The sequence below is a fragment of the Haemaphysalis longicornis genome, unplaced genomic scaffold (genome assembly GCF_048455015.1).
Source record: "Haemaphysalis longicornis isolate Haplotype H1 unplaced genomic scaffold, Haemaphysalis longicornis Haplotype H1 scaffold_4, whole genome shotgun sequence".
NCBI lineage: Eukaryota > Metazoa > Arthropoda > Arachnida > Ixodida > Ixodidae > Haemaphysalis > Haemaphysalis longicornis.
The window spans coordinates 6,438,641-6,456,700 of NW_027526361.1; the positions used below are offsets into that span (position 1 = coordinate 6,438,641).

Consider the following 18,060-nt stretch of genomic DNA (forward strand, 5'->3'; position numbering starts at 1 on the left):
GAATGCCGAGGCTTGTGCAAAAATTCCTTGAACAGCAGCGAATTTATGCGCTTGATCGAAATGCTAAAAAATGTGAAGGCAGCTAATGCAGTTTTCGAGGAGGCTGTGGCATTTGACATTTCATTGGATGCCCTGGAACTTCTCGGGTCTTGCAAATTTTTTATCTGTCTCAGTCATTAAAAGAACCCACTACTTTATCTCAATACTAGCGAGGACATAAATGTATGGCGAGTTGGTTTATGCCATTCTGTGTTGTGAGCATTTACTTTCTTGCAGAAAAATCAAACGTGTCTAGTTCTATGCATCCTTTGTTCAAGATAAGTGAAACAATGTTTATGTGCAGCAGCATGTAGTGCTGCTGTAAGAGCTTAGCGAAGAGTAGATGTGAATCAAGCTATTTTTGCAGGTACGAGGCATTGTATTACTGTTTTTTAAAGTTTACGCCCTTAAAAATCAAAAGAGAGTAATTTCCCCCCTCCCTTCCCCCCCATTCACGTCCTGAAAGTAAAGCCCAGCAAGCCCTTCGATCTTTTCCCTCGTCACGTTTCGGCCATGAGATAATGTCAGTTGTGTAATGCCTGTTGTTGGAATAGTGCACTGTGGGCCATACACACGTCACCTGCACGTGTGGGACTCCACACCGCAGGTAACTGAAGCCTCTTCTGGAGGTGACGTGGTCTGTACGGTAACACTGGTGGGGTGGTCTGATTATTCGTGAACGGGTTAACAGCATGCGAAACCGATGACACAAAAGGAAGAGAAGACCGGACAAAGTGCTGAAGAAGAACTGATTTTTGTTCAGACAAGAAAGACATGTAAACCCAGAAACATCCAATAAGAAGGCCGACAAAACCTGACGGAAACACTTATCTCACACCCTGCCTGCTACACCCGCTGCGCCAGATACTGCTTTTCTTTTTTTGAGAGCGCAACCGACGGCATGCTGACACAGTTGTCATCAAGACAGCCGATTTCGAACACCTTTATAACCTCCCGCACATGCTCATCCTTTTCTCTAGAAATCACTGAGCACTCTTCAAACAGCGGAACACAAGCACAATCTTTGCAGTGCGAAGCTAGGTGGCCGGAAACAATGGTCTTTTCGAGGAGGTTCTTGTGCTCCCTTAGCATAGTTATAAACTGTGAAACCATCAACTTTGTTGAATCAGTTTCCCGTGTTTTTGCTATTTTCATCGACTGTTTGGCGCCTTTAGAATTGACACATGAGGTTCCACTAGACGGTTCTCTCAAGCTTCTTGATAGGATGTTCTATTTTGCTGAAGAACGTGTGTGTTGGATGCACAAGCCCCGTGTGTCAAAACTGCTGCTTCCTTACCCGCCAACCACACCAAGCTGGTGTACTGAGGTGTTGTCAAGTCTTGTCTAAGAAATTCCTTTTTGGAGTCCTGTGTACATTGAGCAGAAAAAAGTTTCATGGCCCACCCTGGTCAACCGCCTGCTGTCGGCTGGGTACCCACGGCATTTGCTGACATCAGTGGCTCGCGACTTATTGAAAGAGTTAACACGTGGTGACCAGGACTGCCCGGAGATGAGGCAAAGGAAGGAAAAATTCGTGGTGGTTCCTTGTATGCACAGGGTTGTGCATAACATTAAAACTGGTATGTGCACAGGCACTGAAGTGATTTTCTCTGCCCCTAACAAACTTTCCCAGCTGTGTCCGATGGTAAATGGCGGGGGCAGAGAAAAAGTGGGCCGCTCAAAGAAGCACTGGGAAAAATTTGTTTAATGTGGTGAAGGTGTTGTTTACTCTTTCCCCTTGGATTGTGGAAAAACTTGTCGGCCAGACCAAAGCTCTTCGATGTAGGCAGTTGCGAAACTCCACCTCAAAAAACGGCCCACATCCGGATCCCCTCAACTTTGGATCGTGCGTACGGTGGCGCCACCGTGGCCACCACACACACTATTCGAAAAAACATGCTGAACTTTATTTTAAAGGTGCATAATTCTTTATTTTGGTACTTTTGTAAGTGATTCATTGCTTTCTTAACTGCGGTTTTTATGTTGCGATTGTTTCTGCGTCTGCACGACTGCCTGTGCGTGTGGGCACTCGGGCACAACGTAGGTCTGACCTGAAGTACTAAATTTTCAGTTATCACTCGGCCTACAGCACACTGTATGTCAAAACTAATCCAGTACCTCATCAAGTGGCTTGAAATGAGGGTGTCGAACCGGAACCGAACCGAACCGAAAACCAGAACTGAACAGGTATTTTTGCCGGAACTGAACCCGAACCGGAACTGAACCGAAAAAAGAAATAATGGTTACCGGTTCATGCCGAAACGGTTTGACCCTCCGTTGTTGATATTGCACAGTCAATGCAATTCGGGCCTTTTTTCTTACACATACCATCGACTTCGTACCCGCTCGCGCACTTTCCCCTCCAGACAATTGAACATTATCACACTCTACGTAACAACAGGGGACATGAACAAGCACCAATGTAGCAATGGTCTGTTGCTGCTGGAAGCGCAAGCGTAGTGCAAGCAGACCAAACGAAATGTCATTCTCGGCAGCTTGCAGGAGATATAAAACGACTTTGCCCTTCCTTAGCTGCAACTTTATTGGAGCAATCAGGCTGCAGGAGGGCTCCACTGCGCAACAGCGAAAGCCCATACCCGATGTGTGCAAACTTTTTGCATTTCATAATTTGTTTAAAAGACTCGAAACCTGGAAATTGTTAATACTTGACAAGTGTGACCGCAGGAGCTGCTCAGTGGCTAAGCTGTTTGCTGCTGACCAAAAGTGGCCTCGATCTCCCTTCCCCACAACCATTTTTCTGAAGTAGATGGAAATCGAGAACGTTTGCCTTGAAGACCAGAAGCCGAAGGCACACGTAACTTGTTTATTTCATGGCGAGAGATGTGACGAAGCCAGACAACAACAATGCCCCAATGGGCAAGGTTACAGTACAGGACTCGAGCAGAGTGACAACATTGATTCACTGCTCAAACAAAAATGAACTACAGCGCTTGGGGGGTCTTATTTATACCCAAAGCGCTAACAGTCTAAACAAGCGTTCCCTCTAGATTGTGCACACGACACGAACGGCACAGACACACAACACTCTTTCCAGAGTTCGTGAGCGGTCGGTAGTAGCGGCGCACGCTGAGTCCTAGAGAGGGGAGAGAGGAGGTCCCCGCAGCGGCTTTCGCGTCCTTCAGACAGGTTGAAGCATACCTCGTCTGCCAACGCCGAAGTTAGAATCGCGCCGATAGCAAGGCACCTGCGATCCAGACGTGTAGCGGCGTGTTTGGCACCATCGGCTGCAAGCGTGAGTCACCGACAGGGAGGCCTGCTGGAAAGGCGCACGTAGTGGAGGCTTCGCCACACAGCCGAGGAGTGTTGCGAAAAGCACCGCGGCGGGCTGATTCGTAACAGTAGCGATGAGTAAAAGCTACGCCGAGCCGCAGTCGATGGAACAGCGACGAGTAATGGACGTACAGTGGCCGTCCAAACTTAGCATTGAAAGTCCAGCTGTTTTTCGGACGTTCCACGGACGTCCGTGGTTGCTTGGGAACTAGAACACGTTTGCTTGTGCCCATGCCTTTCGCCTAACACAATGGAGGAAAAGAGAAGCATTTGTGTAAGTCATTACGACAGCATTTGCGTGTATCGAGATTTTGATCCACGTTTAATATCACCAGCTGGTTAAAATAAGTCTGCCGGCCTGCAACAAAAGCTGCGCCTCAGAGCAGAGATATAGCGCGTTGCATCAAATGCGCCAGTTTTTTTTTTTTTTTTTTATGTGTTTGCACGGAAAACAACAAAAAAGAAAAAATTAATCACGTTGCTTTAAAATATTACGCAAAAAGTAAGTAAAACTGAGTAAGTAAAAAAAAGCACCAAAACGTGGACATTGCGCTATACTTTTCTTTGCCCTGCATTTCGCAACCAAACAAAACGTGTCATCAATGCGAAGGAAGTGAGTTCTGCGGTCAGTTTTGGAGGACAGTACAGTGGAGAAGTTCCGTTTTTTTACAGATACAAATAACAACAGATATGTCAGGGAAAACTGTTAAGGGGCACACTTAATCCCTTGGCATCCATAACTGCATCCAACTGCAAAACTGCATCCATCGACCTTGTCTTGGAAGCATAAACAGTAATAAAGCAGATGACACATGCAGAAAGGCAGGCCGGTACCTCACATTGTGCCATTCGCCCAGCGATCATCTTTTCTGCTTGTTCTGCAGTTTTGTCTCATTCAGATCTGCTTTTCTTTGAAGGTGCACTTGTACTGACTGCCCAACTCGCTACATTACTTCTACTGCTACTCGTTCCGGAGGGTAGTACTGCTGTGGACGAATTAAAGAGCTTCTACCCAAAAAAGTCCCATCTCATGCTCCGTGCGTGAAATTTCTGTTTCATTTTGTAACAGCACAATTTTTTATAAGATTCCGCAATGTAGCACACGGAACTATGGCCGGGGGTCAGGCAGTGCGATGACATACTGATTGTAATGTAGACATCCAATATAGCTATCGCAAAAGGAATTGCAATGGCCAGAGCAATAATGCAGTGACTGAGCGTTAACAAAAGCTTACTTTTAACAAAAGTGTGGCTAACACATTCGATAAGGTAAGAGCTAACAAATTATTCAGGGTGACCAAATAATCTAATTCATTGGTTGTATTTATGTGCCTGTTGTAGGATTTTTCTGTTTTGTTACAAATATAAAAAAAATGTGCGCCATTGGTATTAAACGCTTGTATTTGAACGCGCCAGTACACAGGCCTAAATTTAAGGCTTCAAGGTTAGCGTGATGGGCGATTCTATAGCGACGATTGCAATTTCAAGCAGGAAGGAAAGGCCAGAAAATATATCCAACCGTCATATCTGTTGGCGGTGGCTTTATGAATAGACGCTAGGACAACATAAAGTCTGGGCGAGAAAGTAGGTGGTAAATCGTCGCCACTTCATCTGTTTTTCTAATATCTCGTAATTGTTTAAAGTTTGCTTTGCAATTGCGCCACTGCCCTTGGGGGACAGCAGCATTTTTAATTTTTTTTGTATTTTGATTTGACTGTCGTTTTAAACTGCTAAATGTTTTTTTCTAATTTCAGTGATAATTCAACTCATCAAACCGGTTTGTGAACCAGTTCAAGGTTCCGAACCGGTTCGGTACGTGATTTTGTCGAACCGCAACTGAACTGGAACGAAATGATTTCGCCTGAACCAGAACCATAACCGAACCAGTACTTTTTTCGGTTCGACACACTGCTTGAAATAATCCTTTCAAGCTTGCATAAAGCTGTCAAAGTGAATTTTTAACTCTATTTTTGCCACCGGAAGACTGCAAATAACGCGCAGTGGACGACAATGTGGAAGCACCGACTCTTCTCGCTGACCACTCAATCGCATTTTTTTAGTTCTTTTGAATCGATTGCATATAAAACACTAACATGGTCGAGTACATTGGGCTCTTTCGGCACAACAAATTTACTTAAGCACCCAAATACTACCATTTTTCGCCCAGGTCGTCGAGCAGCGCAGCACATTGTATAGTTTGTATCATCAACAGATGGCACCACTGTACGGAAAATTCAAAAGGGTGGATTAATCGTAGGGCCGCTTTTTGATGCATGGGGCCTATGGGGAGTTTTGCCACTCCTATGTCAAGTCACTCTGGGCCGGTCAGATGGGTGTATGCCTGAATGATAGGCTGAGGGAGCGCCACAACCTCGGGGGGAAGACGGTTTTTTCTTGCTACCTAGCTTCGACTGCAAAGATTGCGCTTGTGTTCCGCTGTGTGGAGAGTGCTCAGTGATTTCTAGAAAAAAGGATGAGCATATGCGGGAAGTTATCGAGGTGCTCAAAATTGGCCACCTTGATGACAACTGTGTCGGCATGCCATCGGTTGTGCTATCAAAAAAAGAAAATGGTATCTGGAGCAACAAGTGTAGCAGGTAGTGTGCGAGATAAGTGTTTCCGTATGGCTTTGTCGGCCTTCTTATTGGATGTTTCTGGGTCTATGTCTTTCTTGTTTGAATAAAAATCAGTGTAGTTCAGCGCTTTGTCCCGTCTTCTGTTCCTTGTGTTTGGTCGTCTTCATGCGCCATTAGCCTGTATATGATGCCCCACCAACTAGCCCATCGAGCCATCCTCGTGATTAGTCATGTGGTTTTACGATTTTGTACCCTTATTTCTTGCATGCGAGAGAGACGCGGGACCTGTAAGTTTGTTTGCTGCTGCTGATGCACTTCAAGTGTGGTGCACCCTTTGTGTGCTGACCGTGCTCAATCGTGCTCCCTTTCAGTTGATCCTGACGGGACTGATGGTGATGTGCTTTGCCAAGCGCAGGAATCGGTACACGTACCTGGTGAGTGGCAAACTGTGAGCTCTTGTTCCCCATGCGATGCAAATCCAGTCTTGGGTGGCTGGCAGGTCTCCATCACTCAGTTTGGTTTGTTCAAGAGAGAGGCTTTGGCCCAATAACAGTAATGCCCGTTTTAACGCCAAGCTAAACAAGCAAGTGACATAGTACAGTTGTCCACTGTCTTAGCCGGAGCAGCGCTTTACCCACTTATTGTGCTCTGCTTCCTCGGTGCAAGGTAATTTACCCTGAACTGCTGGGTCGCTCTCGTGTTTTAGGGGCACCTTAGTCCTATGCACTTGAAACTGGCGTGTTGGCTGAAAAGGGGGCTGTACCATCAGGCCTAGTTGAAGCTGTTCAGGCCAATGTCTGCTCTGTTTTTTTTGGAGCCCTGCACCATGGCCCTTGATTAATCATGATGCAGCCGCGGTGCCACTGCAGTACAGAGAATTGCTGCATCTGTCACAGGGGTTGTGCAGCAAATCAGTGCCACGTGCACATGCAGTAGTCGAGGCTTTGTATGTTGGCAAGCAGCAATGAGCCGTTTTCGTGACCGCATGGAAATGTTCATTGAACTCGATGGTACACTGACAACAGAGCTTCACTTCGTCGGCTTCGAGCTGTACATAACTGTGGGCAAGGATGATTGGCAGGGAACAATGCCTGCACCTCATTCAGTGGTAAACACCTGCGACGGCACTGCAGACAGACATGTGGTACTACGGAACCGCTTGTGCGCACTGCACCGGCACCACAGGGAGTTTCATGCTCCGGTGTCATGGACCGCATCCGAATCTAACGGGGCTATTCATTTGCGCGCGCCTTCAGTTCAGGGCTTCCGCTGTGAGCGTGCGCATCCTGTTCTTGTGGTGCAGGTGAAGTTTGCCGGTGGCTGCTGCCTGACGTGCGTTCTGTTGTGCGTGGTGATCACCGTGACGACTACGGTGGTGCACATGAACCGGCTGCAGACCCTGCACAAGTGTGACTACTCGTCCAAGGACCGGGCCTGCATGTGCCTCTCGGCCATCGCCGAGTCGCCCACCCAGGACGGTGAGGCACCACTGCGTGTTCCCCCTGGGATGCACTGGTGGTGGGTGGGATGCACTGGCAGCACCTTCCGTGCCGTTTTGGGAGCTGGCATTATCGGGTCGTTCATTCTGTTTACGCTGTAGCACCGCAGCACCTGATTGGGACGCGCCTGCCGGCGACGTGCTTCCGTAGGTTGCCATACTAACCTTGTTCTTGCTGTACTGCTGTTTAGAACACACTTCCTTCCAATTTGGTGCCCTTTGTCGGGCTATCACTGTGGAAGTGCCATATATTTCTTACCCTTAAATCTCTCGTGAATATGAACTGTTGTTTTCATCCTCCACATTGCAGCACATTTTTGTTTCCGTGCTCCACAATTGCACTGACCATCGTGAATTTGTATTTCCGGGCCATGAAGTCCTTTCTCTTGGGCCTTGATGTGTGCAAATTGATGCACCTGAGAGAGTCTCCGCTATAGGAAGATAGGGTGCAGGAGGAGAGAGCCCTTGCACCACCTCTCATACTGCGGTTAGGGCTAGACAATGCACTCCATATGAACATGTTGTGTACAGATGTGTTTAGATATTGTTTGAATGGAGAATGCCAGTGCATATTTTCAAATCTGCGAGCACTTTGAAAATTGATTTGAAATTGTCTGTAGTGCTATTTGATTCGAAGCTAAGTCAAATTTTTCATTATTTGCTTCATTATTGAAGTTTAGAATATTTGCACACCCCTAATGACAACACAGAACTCGTTCCAGATAACAGTACTCATGGTTGGTTCTGTATACTTTTATGCATAGCTGAGTTTAACTGTTCAATGTTTACTAAATCTCGAGGTGTAATCACGTGGTTTGAGGTATCAAACTTAGCCATCTGCCATTCCTTAAACGTGTTGCGTATTTTCTTGCAAGCTGTGGCAGAATTTCATGCAAGTGCAGTACAGTGAACTCGTCATACCGGAGACAGACAGGATGGGAATTTGCTATTAGAAAAAAAAAAAGGGGGGGGAAAGACAGAGCTGCAACAGGTTACCATAGCGGGCCTTGGACAACCGCATGTGCTGCTGTTGACTGCCCCAAACGAGCACTTTTGCCGGTCAAGCCACAGAGGTACGTCCTGGAAGGTGCAGCTGGCTAGTGAAGCAGGATTGGAGGCAGCTTCCAGTGTTCCATTAGGAGCTGCTACGTTCATGCTCCAGCCGCGTCTGCCGTGAAGTGCAGTTGCCAAGTGTGGCCTAGGAGAGGGAGCTGTCTTTGGCCGTGGTGAAGCGAGCCACCTGGCTGTTGTGCAGGGGAGCACCAGTTTGTGTTCAGCGACACGCCCAACTGCGAGGTGGTGCACGGCAGCTTGTACGGCTGCCTGCGTGCCCTGTTTGGCCTCTCGGTCGTCGGCATCCTGGTATGCATCTTCTCGTCCATGCTGGTCTACCAGCTGCTCAGCCACGAGCGCAAGAAGGTCTACCTCGAGCAGGTGGGCAACTCGTCCTAACAGGTGTGGGGGGGCATATTGCAGTCCCTGTCAGTCGTACAGCATTTTGTTTGCCTTTACAGCACAGGTTTGTGTGACAAAATCTTCCTAGCTGTTCCAATTCTGTATTGCAATTTTCACGCCTAGAGCCTAGAGAGACGAGTGAGCGCCGTTTCTTCTGCCTGTGCAGCTGGAGCTCCGCCGCAGGCTGCTGTACCGCCGCCACCCCAGCCACGGCCTGTGTGCCTGCTACGGCGACATGTGCCACCCGTGGCCCCTGTGGGACATGCTTGACTACCGGCTGCTGGCCCCACACCAGCAGGGCCTGCACGAGCGCACCAGTCCCGAAGAGCTCGGCCACACACGAGCCACCCGCGCGGCCCTACGACGACGGCGGCCGTCGCTCTGGTGGCTGCCGTGGACGCGCCGCACTCGCTCCACTCTGTCGAGGCCCGGCTGCAATGCAGTCGAGCGGCTGCTGGTCCGCGACGGCTGGCGCTGCAGCTCCCCCGCCGAGCTCGTGGGTCCACCCGGCTCGCCCAGCCCCTGGCGCAACGGCTGCAGCCACGCCGGCGCCCGTGCCGAGGCGCGCGTGTCCTCGCGCAGTGCGGCAGCAGCGCGAGCAGCGCATCGGCGCACGCGATCCAATGACGGGGTCTTCCACCACCTCCAGATGAATCCCCGGTACGGTCCACAGGCATTTCCAGAGCCACCGTGCGGCTACAATGAGATCCCGGCGTACCTGTGGGGTCCCCCGCCACCGTACTCGCAGCCGCCGTCCCTGGAGGACGTGGCCTGCCTCGGCGGGGAGAGCTCGCCTCCCGAAGCTGGTCGGTGCAGCATGGCGGAGGCGGCCCTGCAGGGGGAAGGCTGCTCCTCCAAGAGGAGCACCCCGTCGGCCGAAAGGCACGTCGTGGTGACCATTGGCAGCGACTTCCCCGAAGTGCACTGCCGGGCAACAACAACCCGTGATGGCAAGCACAGCACAGCTCAGGGCAGCTCATTCATCATGGAAGTTCCCTGCTTTCTGCACAAGGGAGGCCTGGTGTTCCACACCTTGCCGGCGAGGAGTCGGCGCAAGCGGCAGCCCAGCCCGTTCAAGTCGCTGTCCAACATACCCCTGTGCATATCGAGGAGGCTGAGCCTCCTGCGGCACGAGAACCTTCGCAACAACGGCAGCCTCGCCTTCCTCAGGGGCAGAAAGGCATCGGCCCTGGAGTGGCAAGAGGACAGCGCCATCATATCGGAGCTGGGCCACGCGACCGTTCGGGTCATCTGCGAGAAGCCCCCCAAGCAGACGTCCATCGAGGAGAGCAGCAACAACGCCACCGAGACGGCCACGCCCACCGTGGTGACCCTGCCCCTGGAGGCAAGCCAGCTGGCGCCCACCACCGAGCCGCCGTGCGTGCTGCCCGCAGCCAGCGCCAGGGTGGCGGCCCCCGCGCACGCCCACTCGATGCCCAACCTGAGCCTGGCCGCCTCCTCGAGTCCGCTGCGCCTCTCGCACGACGAAGAGGAGGACGAGGAGGAGACATGGACGTCTCGGGACTTTGCCGACACGGGCAGCGACGGCAGCCAGCTCTCGGACGCCACCTCGGCTCCCTCCATTCCCGACGAGGAGGAGTACTTCTACGAGGGTGAGCCTAGTCAAGCCAGCGCTGCCCCCCCGCCCCTTCCTCCCAAGTGTCTCACGTGGGGGGAGAGGAGGCAGAGGTACATGGTGCTGCGGCAGCCCCCCGTGCCCAGGGACCCCGTGACGTTCCTCCGGGAGTCGGGCAGCTGCTGCGCGTGCCCGGCACAGCCCCCGCAGCTGCGCCCGCTTCCTCCGGCCGAGGGCCTGTGGCCGAGCAGGAGGCCCAGCGGGGACCGCGTGGAGCACGTACCGCTCAACGGCGCACGGTGCTGACGTCCGGCCACGGCACGCCGCCTGTATGCTGCCCTAGTTGACGCCAACCTGCTATGAACGTGCTCAGCAATGCTCAGTGTGTGCATCTAGGGAACGGCATCCGGTGGTTGGCATGCGTGCAGGAGCGCAAGAGAAAAAAACTTCCGTAAGGCAGTGCTGAACTGCATGTTCCCAGTGCACATTCAGTGACAAATGATGGACTAGCCACGGGCAAATGTTTCAGATGTCGAGTGTGCCTGCACAGTGTTCTCCCTCAGTGTGGATCTTCCATATCAAGTTGTGCTTTTGAGAGATTTTAGTGTTCTTAAAGGGACTGACGATGGAAAATTGCAGAGCATATGTTCTCTAGCCTAAATGGTTTGGCTGGCAGCATAGTGGAACATTTCTAAAATCTTTTTACCTTAAAGGAGTACTGATATATATATATATACATATTTTTCACTGCTATAGGTGCTGCCAGCCCGGTAATCATGGAATGGCACATTGGACGGTCGATTGCAGCGTAAATATATTCGTGTAAGTTTCGGTTTCGGCAAAACAAACACCGAGGTGCCCCCCACCATGACAGGACGGCGCTTGTGATGTTACCGTTCTTGGCGCACCACTGCCGGTCTGAACGCACCTGCGCGCGTCAAGATACGCGCCCACAATGTTAGTCCAAAAACTGTGACGTGATACAAACGGCAGCGCGTGCCGACCACAGCCAGTGCATTCATTGGCCATGCCACAGGAGCCCTAACATCAGCAATTTGGGGCCAGGAGCAGCTGGCGTCATGCTGATGCCGATGTTGAAAGGGCATCCAGTCTGAGCTTTCTCGTGTGCGCAAAGATTAAAATGGATATAAAATATGTTATACAACGTTTACCGTTGCAACTTGCCAGGAGCTATCTCCATATACAAAGGAAGTCTTTTACATAGTTATCTCGCCTTTAAAATTTCGTGTCAGTACTCCCTTATTAATTGATGTTATGCAGGCTGCAAAAGTACTTGCATGGTGGAAAGTTGGGCGAGTTGGTTTTGATACATTGCAGAAATCAAACGCGTCATCCTGGGCATTTCCTATTTTGCATCGCCGTCCTTTTGTGTGCCTTTTTACTTTCTTCTTTATAAAAATACTTGCATTTAGGTTTTTAGCACGCTTTGCCAAAATTTAAGCTGGCTAAAATGTTTTAGGTTGCATGGTGTCCTACGCTTGTAATGACAAGTTTAGGCACTTAATGTTGCTACCTTGGAATTTTCACTACTTTTGTGCCAGGTTATCTCCAGTGTAATTACATGTTCTCGACTACATGAAATTCTACTTTTCATATGCTCTGGGAATTTTAGTTGTCAGTCCCTTTGGGACCACATGCAGCACGCCTGCTACAGCAGAGATGTGCAATCATTTTGAGCCTTGTTTACGAGCACAAGCACACGTTTCTTTTTGTTTGCTTGTTTCATTGACATCACCAGATTTTACAGAGGTGCTTTTTTATGTACATACACCAAGGCTCCTCCTGTCGTACACTAATCCTGCTGCATACAAGTGTCTTGTTGGAACTCGTTCTGTGCAACACCTACTTAATGATCTAAGACCAATGCATTTACCTGCTTTTATTTTGCAGTAGGCTCGAGTGTAGTACTTTTCCAGTTTTACATTTGAATAACTGACAGTGCTGATGCAATGGTGCTTTTTAATGATCTGAAGAACATCATTTTTTTATTTGCTCTTTGTACAGCAGACACGCAGTTCATTGCGTACCCAAAGTCACAAGGCAGTGCTGTAGTGAACCGGTGGGCATGTGAGGCCAGGTGCAATGGAGGTTGCACGTTTACCAAAGGGAATGAAATCGAAGCAACTGTGCTGTTTTATTGTCGTGGCCAAGACGCTCAGGCTACTCCAAGACTCAATCTTTCTTTACTGGTTTCTTGGCTGCTGTTCGAAGTGAGCAAGCCTTGTACAAGGTGTAAGCGACCGAGAAAAATGCCACGGACCCCAGCATCACAGTTCTTCTGTGTTCCTATAAAAATAAAGAGACATAGCATCATTTTGCAGCATTGCTTGTCATTTATGCCTGCTGCATCGAAATACAAAGGTCGGCTGCACTAACAGTAGTAATTGGTAGTTGCTGACTAGGCAAGTCCCATCTCGCCCCATAGAAGGGGTGGGAGGGCACTCTGGCTTTACCACATTAACCAGAGTTAAAAATCAACGTGCAAAATTTTCCAGCAACAATTATTCAATTTCACATTTTAATTAGTAAAAATAATTCACTTTTTAACATTTGAATCCAGTTAAAAAAATGATGACACCTAAGTATTTCTTGCATGCCATCTGTTGAGGCAGTGCTGTACAATCGCAGGTTTCAGTGGATGCCACATGATGGCTCTGCTGATGTCAGGACTGCACATGTGGCCACATTCGCATCGCCCAGCAGAGTAGTGGGAGTGTACTTGGGCGCTTGCCTAACTGCTACTAGGGGTTGCGCTCTGACCCTTGCTTAGTTGCTACTGCAATTAGCACTCTGAAATAACTCGTGTACGCTGGCCTCACCACATGTATCTATCTAACACACGTTTCGGAGTCGCTGGCCATCCCGTGTCGGCTAGGTTCTAGAGCTATGGAGCTGTGAGTCGCTGGCCATCCCGTGTCGGCTAGGTTCTAGAGCTATGGAGCTGTGGTGCCACTAGGAATGCGTGCCCGCCTCACATTCCGGAGACCCTGGATTAGACGCCCGTCCAGGCGCAAATTTAATTTGCTCACATAAAAGCCTGCAGTATCGCAGCGCGCACTAATGCACTTTCCACACATGGTCTACTTACGAAATTGGCTAGCTGTATTGCAAGTTGCCCGGAGCAGCCCAAAAGAACTATCATAAATTTCTTAGAATACATGCACTGTATAGACAATCGGCAAAATTAACAGGAACTTGTATTTGACAAGGTTACGTTGCACGCGCGCACTTAGATCAAGCATTCAAAACTCAAACAGTGGCGTTTAGTCACGACGTACTCACCTTCAACACATACTTATCCAACTAAAACAAACATGTTGCACAACTAAAACAAACATGTTGCACAGTGCCACTTTCGTTAAAGGGACGCAAGTGTGTTGTAAGTGCCATCTAATTATTTTACTAGATCAAAGTCAAGAATGCATAAACCATGTTCCGAGTTTTTATAGCGGATTTACGCTCGTTTTTAAAGGAGCCATGAAGAGAAAATGCAAGTTGGTTTTATTCGAAAGATTTCGTGTTTTATAGTGCCCCCAGCACTTGTCCGGATACAAACGGTGCTTTATTCACTGAGAAATTAAACAATTTAGGTTAAAATTTTCATTTTCCCGCTCAACCGTGCATTTTCGTGGTCCCAAGTGACATCACTGAAACCGACCGCTCTGCAGCCTAGAGTACCTTCATTCACGCATCCGCCGTACAGGGTAGAGACACGTATATGCTGGCGCCGCCATTTTTGGTTGCTCGCTCGCCGCCGAAGCAAGTCATTGTGTCAAAACCGCGCTAAAATTATCGCCGCAACGCGGTTTACTGAAGAAGTTTGAATCATATTGTCTGTTTCGCGTTGCTAGGTCTCGTGGGAAACGAAAAGAATAACGCGCTGAGCCCGTTGGCCCAATTGCGGCGGCACGGGACTGTTCGAAGGTTGTCTCCACCCTGTACAGCGGTGTTGGTTTGTTCCCGCGTTTCTTTACGTTCCGTAGCCTAGATGGCGCCACCATACCGTGGCAAGCGTTTGGTTTGTTTTTGCCCGCATTTAAACCTGGCTTGTTTTTGTTCTGGGAGAAAATATTCGTTCCCTGAAACAGTGCTCGCTCGACAAATGGGGTCACGTAAGACACCGTTGCTTGCGTCAATCGGCCAGTGTCGTCTGAGACAACCCCAAGCCCCGTAGTGCTGTGCAGCGAAACCAGGCATGCTGTGCGCAGTACGAACAGCAGAACGCATCAGTACTTCTATGTTTACATGTGCTTTCGTAACTTCCACGGTTTGTCCCATCATTCTTATTGCTTTGTAAAGAATGTGCCCTAAATTTAAGCGCAAATCGCTCGTTCGTCTAGTTTGTAAGTTCTACCTAATTTGCGTCTGCTTCTGCCAGCCTCCGCCAATCGCAGAGCTTAGCCCATGTGACGACATAGGTTCTGTTGCGGGAAATGAGCTGGTGGGTCGCATGACCATTCCCGTTTTTCCTAATTATGTAGCTTATTTGAGCGAAGTTTACGTTAAAAGTGGTGTCAGTATGATTCTAACGAGACAATCTTTTGAATGAACCAAACTTGTGTTTTCTCTTCATGGCTCCTTTAACGAGAAATGTGCGCTCGAAAGTGCCATTTTCCTCGCACTGTCCTCCTTGCCCATTTGCCAAAACACCAGCAAGTCAGCAAAGCTATATTTATTGGATTGCTAGTGTGTTCACCCTGCACAAAGTGTGTGCAAACAAACAAAAATACAATATTAACAATGAAATGGGTGAAAGTTCAAATGCTGGAGGCTGACATAGCATGAAAACACTTGGACCAGTGCAATGTCATTTTCTTTTTTACACCCTTTACAGATTTTTCCCTTGTAGGAAGCAGACTCGGTCGTGGCAGACACGGCTTCTACATTTTTTCAAAGAGCGGGCCCAGCCAGAACTTGGAGGAGTGGCGAAGATGGGCCCGTCCTTGCACTGCTGATGACGATAGTGTTGCTACCCACCAAGTAGTGAAATAATGGATCAAATTACATCTCCAGTGCCAAATGTAAAGTGTGTATAAGTTGACTACTTTATGGCAGTGCTTGCAAAGGTGTGGAGGGCGAGGGTTTCCTGCCTTGAGGAACAGTGCGCTGTATATTCACGTAAGAAGCACCTTATTGTAGCCCAGCAGTGCCCCGACCGATGACACTTCATACAGGTGACGTCGTCGGTGGAATGATAGTAGGGCGCCATTCACTGCTTAGTCATTTACGTGCAAAAGAGTGATACGAGTCGTCTGAACTACAGCCTGCAATACAAGGCTATGGCCATTGGGGCCATGCATTTGTGATAACAAGCCCGCTGTTCCAGCAGCTATAGTGTAAGCTTAGCCCTGCTTTGCCATGAAGAAAAAATTTTTTCCCTTTGCGAAGGTAAACCATTTTTGATGTTGGATGAAAATACGAGCAGAAAGCGTAAACACCCCCCATATGTGCCTATACGGATAAGCCGGTACGAATTCAAAAAAAGCTATTTAGTTTCAGACCACACAACCAAGTAAACCAGTGGTCATGACTGTTTGGTTGGCTTACTGGGCCTGTGGTTATTAGTTTGCCAGTTATGAGGAGCTGCAACACTGACTGCTTGCCTCCTGCAGCTAGTTCCAAAGGTGTCTTCACCAGAGTGGCAGAACTTCTGATCTGATGTTGTGCAGCCTGTTTCAAGTGGAAATTCATCGCATGGCCTGTAACAACGGGTGTGGTGCCACGACAGGCTGACTATGTGAATGTATCTTACCTTCAGGAACAGCGCGATCTTCTCAATCATCTTGTCGCTGTAAAAAAGGCAAGGCAAGCACAGGTGTTAGCAACTGATCGCGGTGTTAAGGCAGCAACACAGGGACTGCCTTTTTTTCCCCTTACAATGGTGTCTGAGGCACTGGCACTCGGTGGGCTTTCATGTTTTTGTACAGGCCGTCCGCAAAATTTTTCAATGACTTGATTTCCAGTCTTTTAAGGTTGTACTTGTACATTTTGCCAAGCCGGAAGCTGAAACAGGAAGGTCAGACAAGAGAACTTCACTGCACAGAACATTTCCAAGTGCTCCAGAATTTTTGTTCTCTGCACACTTACAAGAGGACGGTGGGGCATTCTTTGATTTCAAACCTCTCTACCAAGCCTGGGCAGACATCAATATCAACCTTGGCAACATTGGTTGCTCCTTTAATTCTGCAACAAAGCAAGTTGAGCAAGGTCAATATGATGCATCTTCTGATTTTGTGGAAAAAGAGTAACCTTACTTTGACGAAAGGCCTTCCAACACAGCAGTTGAATAGTCTCCACTTGCACATTTGTCAGTATAACTGTAACGTAAACAAAACACAATTACTGCTTCCAAGGGGAAACTTGCCTACAATCTAACGGTTATCGCACAGTTCTGATCAGCTTGAACAAAAGAGAACTTGTATGCTGTAGAGATAGGAACACACGACTGATTGATTGATTGTAGGGTTTAACGTGCCTACGCTACACAGGCGATGAGGCGTGTCATAGTGGAGGACTCTGGACATAAATTTTTTTTTCTATGCTCCAGATTAATTATGACCACTTGGGGATCCTTAACGAGCGCCGAAATCTCGAACACGCGGACGTTTTTTTCTTTTCGCCTCCAGCAGAAAAGCGGCCGCCGCGGCCGGGAATCGAACCCGCGTCCTTGTGTTCGGCAGCACAACGCCATAGCCACTCAGCCACCGCGGCGGGTATAGGAACACACGTGGCTTACAATGCTACCAGCCAGTTCCCCGTGGTGGCCCCCGTTGCGGCCTGAGTGAGATGTTCGAAAGAGTCGTCATCAAGTGTCTTTAGCGTGGGCTCCAAGCTTGTTCCAACCCAATCCAGGATACTGTCCGGATCGAACGGACCTGAAACACAGAATTAAATAATAATTGAGCAAATAAATAACCGAGATGTTTACGCCAGATCAATTAATTGAACAGCAAGCACAGGAATAATAAAAAAAAAAAGAAAAACGTGACGAACCCTCAAAGAGTGCAGGAACAGATTTTCTGAAAAAGACGAGGGCCGGGCGGGATGCGACACCATATCGTTCCTCGATGACTGGTTTGTTGACGACTTTCACAACACCCACACCGTAGTCGTCGCTCAATTCCACCTGTTTAGCGTTTAAGATCTGCTCTACTTCGACGCATTCTGTACAGGTGCAACATTCTTGAGCTGCAAAAATGTTCAAAAATGTTAAGAACATTTTCAACAACACGCGCTGAGTTCAGCCGAAAGAAATAGAGGTAACATTACGTACTGAATATAACAAGCACCCTATCGTGCTTTGCTACAGTTACGAGGAACTGCTCAAGATCGGAATTTTTAGAATCCGTAAGGACGCATGGTGCTGCGAAGAAGGTTATTAGCACCGCAATTATCCAGCTAAACATGTTTCCGCGCAGCACAACAATGCGGTCGTCTGCTCCCGTGCGTCTTCTTTTGCCCACACGCCATGCGCATGAAGCAACTTCCAGCACGGCACGCTCAGGCAGCTCAGGGGCTCAGGCACGCAGGCGACGCGGGCACACACAGGCATCCATGCACACAGGTGACAGGTGGCGGCCTGGCAATCTTTTCCGCAAAAATAG

At 48.9% G+C, this 18,060-nt stretch overlaps 2 protein-coding genes across 6 annotated transcripts in view; one reads left to right on the plus strand and one right to left on the minus strand.

Annotated features, from left to right (window-relative positions):
- The window catches only part of LOC144178177 (uncharacterized), a 25,311-nt gene extending 12,542 nt beyond the window's left edge, over positions 1 to 12,769 (plus strand). For all 5 annotated transcript variants that reach the window (XM_077705805.1, XM_077705803.1, XM_077705806.1 and 2 more), the window contains 4 exons: positions 6,278 to 6,340; positions 7,210 to 7,384; positions 8,660 to 8,838; positions 9,026 to 12,769. In XM_077705805.1, the coding sequence (XP_077561931.1) occupies positions 6,278 to 6,340; positions 7,210 to 7,384; positions 8,660 to 8,838; positions 9,026 to 10,741 (2,133 nt within the window). In that variant the 3' untranslated portion in view covers positions 10,742 to 12,769. The remainder of the gene's footprint in view (positions 1 to 6,277; positions 6,341 to 7,209; positions 7,385 to 8,659; positions 8,839 to 9,025) is intronic.
- On the minus strand, positions 12,572 to 18,026 carry LOC144178180 (thioredoxin domain-containing protein). Its single transcript, XM_077705811.1, has 8 exons — positions 17,730 to 18,026; positions 17,450 to 17,644; positions 17,193 to 17,331; positions 16,711 to 16,773; positions 16,544 to 16,639; positions 16,334 to 16,459; positions 16,209 to 16,245; positions 12,572 to 12,742 (listed from the first exon to the last, which is right to left on the minus strand). The coding sequence occupies exons 1-8, from the start codon at positions 17,860 to 17,862 to the stop codon at positions 12,629 to 12,631; spliced, it is 903 nt and encodes a 300-aa protein (XP_077561937.1). The 5' UTR covers positions 17,863 to 18,026; the 3' UTR covers positions 12,572 to 12,628.
- Between the last annotated feature and the right edge of the window lie 34 nt (positions 18,027 to 18,060).